This window comes from Octodon degus, unplaced genomic scaffold (genome assembly GCF_000260255.1).
Source record: "Octodon degus isolate 3935 unplaced genomic scaffold, OctDeg1.0 scaffold00027, whole genome shotgun sequence".
Lineage (NCBI taxonomy): Eukaryota > Metazoa > Chordata > Mammalia > Rodentia > Octodontidae > Octodon > Octodon degus.
This window is the reverse complement of record NW_004524603.1, coordinates 15239957-15247682: the sequence shown is the minus strand read 5'-3', so window position 1 is coordinate 15247682 and position 7726 is coordinate 15239957. Positions and strand designations below refer to the sequence as shown.

General features: G+C 39.5%; 1 protein-coding gene across 8 annotated transcripts in view; it reads right to left on the bottom strand.

Annotated features, from left to right (window-relative positions):
• The window catches only part of Braf (B-Raf proto-oncogene, serine/threonine kinase), a 175666-nt gene that overhangs the window by 110689 nt on the left and 57251 nt on the right, over window positions 1-7726 (bottom strand). For 7 of the 8 annotated variants that reach the window (XM_023712827.1, XM_023712825.1, XM_023712829.1 and 4 more), the window contains exon 3: window positions 3379-3642. The exons of the other annotated variant lie outside the window; for it this stretch is intronic. In XM_023712827.1, the coding sequence (XP_023568595.1) occupies window positions 3379-3642 (264 nt within the window). The remainder of the gene's footprint in view (window positions 1-3378; window positions 3643-7726) is intronic. 8 annotated transcript variants of the gene reach the window in all.

The following is a 7726-nucleotide window of genomic DNA, read 5'->3' as shown; positions in this document are numbered from 1 at the left end:
TCTCTTTGGCAAGATGTTCTGCTCCTGAATCAGCTGGGTGGGTCTTGCCTCTAGCCTCTTTGCAGGGAGTTCTGCTGAAGGGTTCTGTGCTGGGCCTGCAGCCTGGGTCGAATGAGGATCCCCGGGCCCGGGTTGTCTCACTCACTTGCGGGGCCTGCACTCTGGGTCTGTTGAGGGTCCCGCGGCCCTTGGGTCGTCTCACTCACTGGCCGGGCCTGTGCTCTGGGTCTATTCAGGATCTGGAGCGCCCTGGGTCATCTCACTCACTCTCTGGTCCTGAGCTCTGGGTCTATTCAGGATCCCCCGGCCCCAGGTCTTCTCACTCACTCGCCGGGCCTGCGCTCTCTTGCTTTTAATTCTTTGGGTTATATACCCTGAAGCAGAACTGTTGGGTCATGTTGTATTGTAATTCTATTTGTTGTTTTAAGGAATTTCCATGATAGTCTCCATGAAGTTGTACCATTTAATATTTCTACCAACAATGTACGAGGGGTCTAATTTTTTCACATTCTCACCAACACTTATTTTGTCTATTTCATAGTGGTCATTCTCATGGCTATGAAAAGGTTTCTCATCGTGGTTTTGATATGCATGTTCCTAATTAGTAATGCTGAATATCTTTTCATGATACTTGGCCACTTGTGTATCTTCTTAAATGTCTATTCAAGTCCATTTTTTACAGAGTTTTGTGTTGTTGGTGACTTGTAGAAAAAAGGTTTTTTACTAAATCACCAGGGCTGGGCTGGAATTTACAATCATCTTGCCTCAGTCTCCCAGAATGCAGGATTACAGGTGTTCACCATTACACCCAGCTGGTATTTATTTTTTTGATCCTAGTAGAATTTACTATTTTTTTAACTGTCCAAGATGTATGTCCAATTTTATTTTTTCTGGACATGCCAGTACAAAAACCTAAATGATGTCTCCCTTGTATGATCCAAAATGCACAACAGATACAATGAAATGGGAAGAAACTGTTCAAAAGTGAAGAGAAAGTAGGATGGACGAAAGGAGACGGGAAATGCAAATACACACAAATACATGGAAGAGACATACAAGACAGTTAAAACAGCTGCATCACTAATTTCTCTTAATTCATTGAAAAGTAAAGTTTATGCTAGTATTGGGCAATTAAATGCCTATATCTTATATCCTGAGTAACTAAAAATAACAATATACAAGGCATTAATCATTGTTACTCTTCTATTATCTTTTTTCCCCCCCCTGGAACCAGGGCTTGAACTTGGGCCCTTGTGTTTGCCAGGGAAGCGCTTATTCTACTGAGACCATCTCCCCGGCCCTTTATTATCTTGTTTTGAAATTTTCTTTTCTCCGGTCAGGTTTTTTTTTGGTGGTACCAGGGATTGAACTCAGGACCTTGCGCTTGTCAGGCAGGCACTTATGATGCTGTGCTATCTCCCAGTCCCCTCTTTTCTCTTTCAAATAAAATTTTAAAAATCTAACAAATTAAAAATCTGAAAAAAACCCTACATGATTTACTTTTCCTACTGATTGAACAATTATTCTTTTACATTAAAGTTCCTTCAATTCTACATCTATTTCTACATATCTATTACATTCTACTAAAATAACTGTGAGTCTCTAGATTTCCAAACATTTTGCTCCCTACAACCTGACTCCAGGCCTTGAGAATGTATGACCTCTTCTGCTACAAGTATAGGTAATAATGCATTCATTTCAGATCTATTGGGAATACCATAAATTGTGTTGGACCATAGACTGCTTTAAAAACAGGATTTCAGGGCTGGCCAAATAGCTCAGTAGATTAAAGTGCTTCCAAGCAGGGTGTGCGTGCATGCAAGCGCAGGGGTGGAGAGCATGGGGGGGGGGGAAGTGTTTGATCCTGGGCTTGCTGTGCTGGCCCCACCCTCGGGGCAAGCTGGGACAGTGATTGATACTGAGTAAGGTGGCATGCTCCAGTAATCCCAGCTCTTGGGAGGCTCTAAACAGGCGGATCACTATGTCTGATCTAGTACTGAGACCCCGAACACCCTATAGACCCTTCCCTAAAATACAAAAATAAATAAATAAAAGACAGGATTTCAATTCACAATTTGCATATGATTTCACCACATATTCCCCCTTTCAAGGGGCATCCTTGGAAAGACTGCTTAGAAATTTACCATCTAATGGGGACAATAATGTTAATTCCATTTCACATAATAGAAGAGAAAAAGTAGGAAAATTGGATTTGATTAAACAATATTTCTGTACAATAAGTAATGTAGAGTCTACTTTATTACAACTACCTCTTCTCTGTGGAAGAAGGGACAGGAAAAGTATGCATGAATGAGTTCCTGATAATAAATAATTCTTTAGAAAGTATTTCCTAAGTACCATCAAAATTTATAGGCTGCTAAGTAGTAACTCTGTTAGAGTCTAGTATAATTTCTTATGTAGGAATTGTATTCTGGGGGCAGGATATACTTCCTTTATATTTTTTTTCAGTCAAAAGGGAATTTTTTTTTAATGAATTCAGGATAGGGTCTACAGGGTGTGCAGGGTCTTACTATGTAGATCAGACTCATAGTAATTCTCCTGTTTTCAGCCTCCAAAGTGCTGGGATTATAGGAGTGTCACCATGCCCAGTTTCAGTCACCTCTCAGTGTGCCCTGGGGCGGGGCCAGCACAGCATGCTGGGGATCAATCTCTGGCTGCTGCGCTCTGCCTAAGCAGGTGCTTTAGTCTGCTGAGCTATCTGGTTGGCCCTAAAAAAGGAATTTTTGGAACACTGAACATCAGTAGTTCTACTTTCTATTGTCTGATAAAAGACCTTTATGATCAGCTAATTTCAAATTTTCTTTTATTAATGTTGAAAGCCAACATATATATTTTAAAAGTAGTGATGTCTATTGGTACATTACTTACTAGGTCTCCTGACACTATCTGTTGCACTTGAGGATTAGAAATCATCTATAATTCTGTAGGCTTCTCATTGTATGTTGTTCCAATAATGATACTAATAAGCAACAATTAAAAGTTGTGTAGACAGAGGGAAAATATCGACCAGTCTGAAAACTCGACATTAGTAACTGATAATGGAGACTTAAGGTGAAAAAAAGATGAACTGACATATATTATAAAAAAAACAAGCTCAAGTCTTGAAACTATGGGATTTTTAACAAGCTTTTAGACTTAAGTGTATTAATGTTTGGTAGACGGGTTGAATTGTCAAATCTAACAATATAATTTGTTCTGAGTAAGAAATACAGATTTTGGCATCAATTACATCTTTTCCATTCTTGCTTAAAATGGATACCCGCACTGGCATGACCTTGGAGTATAAAATGACGTTAATTTTCAATAATTAGTCCTGAAAAAGACAAACACAGTGGTATGACATTAAGACTGACTTACCACTGTCCTCTGTTTGTTGGGCAGGAAGACTCTAACAATAGGTTTCTGTGGTGACTTAGGGTTGCTGCGAGACACATCTGTAGGATTTTGAAAAACTGAAAGAGATGAAGGTAGCACTGAAAGGCTGGAAGAGGAAGAAGATGTAACGGTGTCCAATGATGCAGAGCTAGAGACAGAAAGATCAGTTCCATTCCCGAGGGATTCCAGTAATTGCTGTTCTCTTTGTTGGAGGGCATCTAGCTTGCTGGTGTATTCTTCATAGGCCTATAAGATAAAGTAGACTAACATTGAATCTTGGCTTTATCTTGGCATTAATAAAAGAAAATACGAAATTTCAGTCTTTGATTTTAATTTTTTTATAATCTAGCTAGCAAGGTGCATGCCTAGTTTTGGGGCCGGCACAGTGCCCCTGGGGTTCTGGGCCCTGCAACGGCAGGTGGTACCAGGGATGGAACCTGAGTCCTTGCACTTTCCAGGCAGGTGCTTAGACCACCTAGCTATCTTCCCAGCCCCTGAATAGGTGTACTTTAAATGGAAAAATTACTATAAGACAATATTACATTCCACACAGAAACTTTACTTACATGTCTGTGATGTTTAGATAGTCTATGGATTTAATTTAAGAAGCATAGTATTCTCCAATTTTCTGATCCAATAATAATTTACCAAACTACATGTCTAGCATAAAATACTATAGTGCATCAAGAAAAAGTATCTCTTTTTCTATGAAATTTTAATTTCCAGGAAATAAAACTGGCATGGTGGTACACTGTTGTAATCCCAGCCCTAAGGAGGCTGACGCAGGAGGATCCTGAGTTTGATGCCAGCTTGGGCTACCAAGGAAGCTCCACGCCAGATCTGACTACACAGCAAGATTCCATAAAAAATTTTTTTGGAGGGTAAGCATATAAAGTTCTCTCTTTCTGAATATTAAAAGAGGCTGGAAAAGATGTATTAGGAGACATCTATCAAAATAGAAGACTGAGTTCTGTAGTGTCATATCGCACTGTCGGCACTACAAACTCTTCAAAAGGATTTAGAAGATGTTTTAATTGCCACATTCTTTCTGAAATAGCTATCAGCTAAAATATTTTATTCTTTAAAAACAGAAAAACAACACTACAGATTTGCTCCGAGAATAACAACTGTATTTTAAAATGTGGCTTCCACTCCACAATCAAGAGATTCTGGGGTCACTATCCATGGGGGCATCCTGACAGAAGCTTCATTTGACTAGGGTAGATGGTCATATGATCATCTAAGATGTCAAACTGTATTGGACCAGAGTGATACTGAAAGTACAAAGATGGGAGTGTGTGGAATGCGTGTCTACAGTTCTTTAAGACAGTGCCAATCTCTGCACTTATGGTCCACTCTGCTCCCTACTATCACACACACATGTAATACTACACAGGTTAATGAAAGACTACAGGAAGTCACAGAGTTTAATATGGCATTTCCTATCTGCCAGCGAGTTTACAATTAAGTCATGGAGAAGCAGAGGCCTCTATTGTAATTAGTGCCGTGTGAGTATTTATCATAGGAGAACTAAGCAGTACTCTTGGTACTGAGATGACAGGGAAGGGGTGGGGACTAGAAACATTGGCACTGGGGGAGAAGAAACAGAGGACAACTGTTCAAATAGGAGTAACCACAACAAAATGAGGTGGGGACATATATGTAAGGCAGAAGAAACACTATAGGCTGATATAGCCAAATATCATGTAACACATGGGATAGAGTACAGGATCAATATGTGCCTGTAAGATTTAAATAAAGAACAGGTACTTGGTGGAACAAGACTGAAATGGAGATGAGAACAGGTTGTAGAGTGGATACACCACACAATAAAGTGCAAGCAAAAGAGAATTATCAAAGGTAGAGAAAAATAAAAGAGAAATTTCATTTCAGCAAAGACCACAGAACTCTGATATGCTTACTATATCATCCCACATTACTTTTTTTTTTTTGGTGGAACTGGGGATTGAACTCAGATCCTTGCGCTTGCCAGGGAAGCACTTATTCTACTGAGCCATCTTCCTGGCCCCCCCATATTACTTTTGAGGAAGCATAATGGAAAATACTAAAATGAACTATTGGCTAGGGAGATAGCACAGCGGTCTAAGCATCTGCCTGGTGAGCGCAAGGATCTGGGTTTGATGCTGTGCCAGCCCTGGAGCCAGGCATGGTGGTGATGCCATTCCCAGGGCCGAGGAGGCTGAGACAAGGAAGATCACCATGAGTCTGAGCTGCTTAGCAAGACCCTGTATCAAATAAAGAAAAGATTTTTAAAAATTTGAAAGATTAAAAAGATGAACTGGGGCTGGAGAGATGGCTCAGTGGTCTAAAGCACCTACTTAGAACAAGCTTAGCAAAGCACAGGGACCGCGGTTCAATCCCCCAGCACCACATGCCAGCCAGCCCTGCCCCCTGGTGGGCTGAGCTGGCCACACACACAGACACACACACACACACAGACACAGACACACACACACAGACACAGACACACACACACAGACACACAGACACACACACACACAATGTAAAAATAAATAAAAAAAAAATAAAAAGATGAACTACTGAGTTAAGGGACCTAAACTGTATCAAAATGCTCTCTCCTTCCTTATAACCTACAAATTGTCCTTGAATCTTAAACTGCTCATAGCATATTAGGGAATCACAAGTCATTTTTTTCTGAGCTGTGATTGTGGTTAGCTTTCAGTTCCAATGGCTAATTAAGGGCATCTCTCTCAACATGATTCTTTATCAAGCCTTCATTCAATAAATATATATTGAGCATACAAATGTCTGATACAGTGTGGCTCTGACTTAAGACTGATCCATTTTTTTACCCTCTGAAGGGTATATATATGCAGTCTAGGAAACAACAGATTACTGCTTGCATAAGTCAAATATTCTGATTTACATTCATTTGGACAAATATATTTACTATATAAAATTAGCCTCAGGAAAGATAGTTAATGCCAACAATGAGTTTCCCAAATGATAATTTTCTTAGCAAAATCTTAGCTTTAGTTTTTTTTAAAAAATACACTGATTCCTCCATTTTGTATTTCTAGCATTTCACTGCATTTACCACTACTCTTTTTTTTTTCTCCATAATTTTATTGAGAAACAAATAGCAATGAGACAGTTTCAAATCAAATTGGCAGGACAGTTCCAATAATTAACACATTGCATATTCTCTTCCTAGTGGTTATTTGCTGTACAAGATGCAGACATGATATCCTATTTACAAACACTATTAGAACAAGTCCTTTTATTCATTAAGAGAATGTAACTATATATCTATCCTAACCATTTTGAAACACAGATACAAAATGGACATTCATCTGTATCCCCTTTTTTGTTTAGTTCTGTCATTTGAATATTATAGGTGTGTTAACTCAGCAAAATATTCCAAAAGAGTCCAGTAGTCCATAATAGTATTGGGTCTTCTGCTTCACTGGCAATGTCAGAAATTGTTGACCTGAGTCCTCTACAGTTCAACATAACAGCATGGCTTTACTTTTTATACTTCGTTTTTATACTTTTCTGTTGGATGGTTAAGACCAAGATGCAGCAAGACCTATGCAACAAGAGTTGTAGCTTTTGGATCTGATAAGGTCAGTCAAATCCCCTCAGGATTTATCCTGAGACCCTGTATTTACCAATACTCTTACTTCTGTCAAGTACAAAGTGCAGGCTTCCCTTATCCTTACATCTGCAGACTACCCAGGTGTGCTCGGCTCACCTTACCTCCTTGTCCTTGCTACATTCTGGGTGAACTCTGATTATTTTTTTAATACTCCTGCCTTAAAGTTACTGAACCTAATTCTAAGGGCTTTTTTTCCCATGCCCTCTATGTATCTTCAAGACCTAAAGACACACATAACACCATTTTTACAACCTGTAATTTTTCATATCCCTGCATGCCTGCATGCACACACTTACTCCATTCTTGTTAAATATACATTTCACTGTCACATTAATCTGCTCAGATCAACTCTGGTTCCTCAGTTTTTCAGATTTGGGGCATCCTGGTCTTCTGTCCCATACTCTGTGGCTCATCACTTAAATGATGCCTCAATTATATTCTCCAAAAAAATTTTATCTTTTCCTTTCTATGGAGACAGGGTCTTATACTAGGCCACTCAAGCTGGGCTTGAATTCAATTCTCTTGCAGCCTCCCTGGAATTTAGGAGGCATGTGCCACCACCCCCAGCCTCTACTACTTGTTCCTTTATAAACCTATTTGATAAATACCAATTTTGGGTAAATCCTTCTGATCATTTCTCTCTCTCTCTCTCTCTCTCTCTCTCTCTCTCTCTCTCTCTCTCTCTCACAC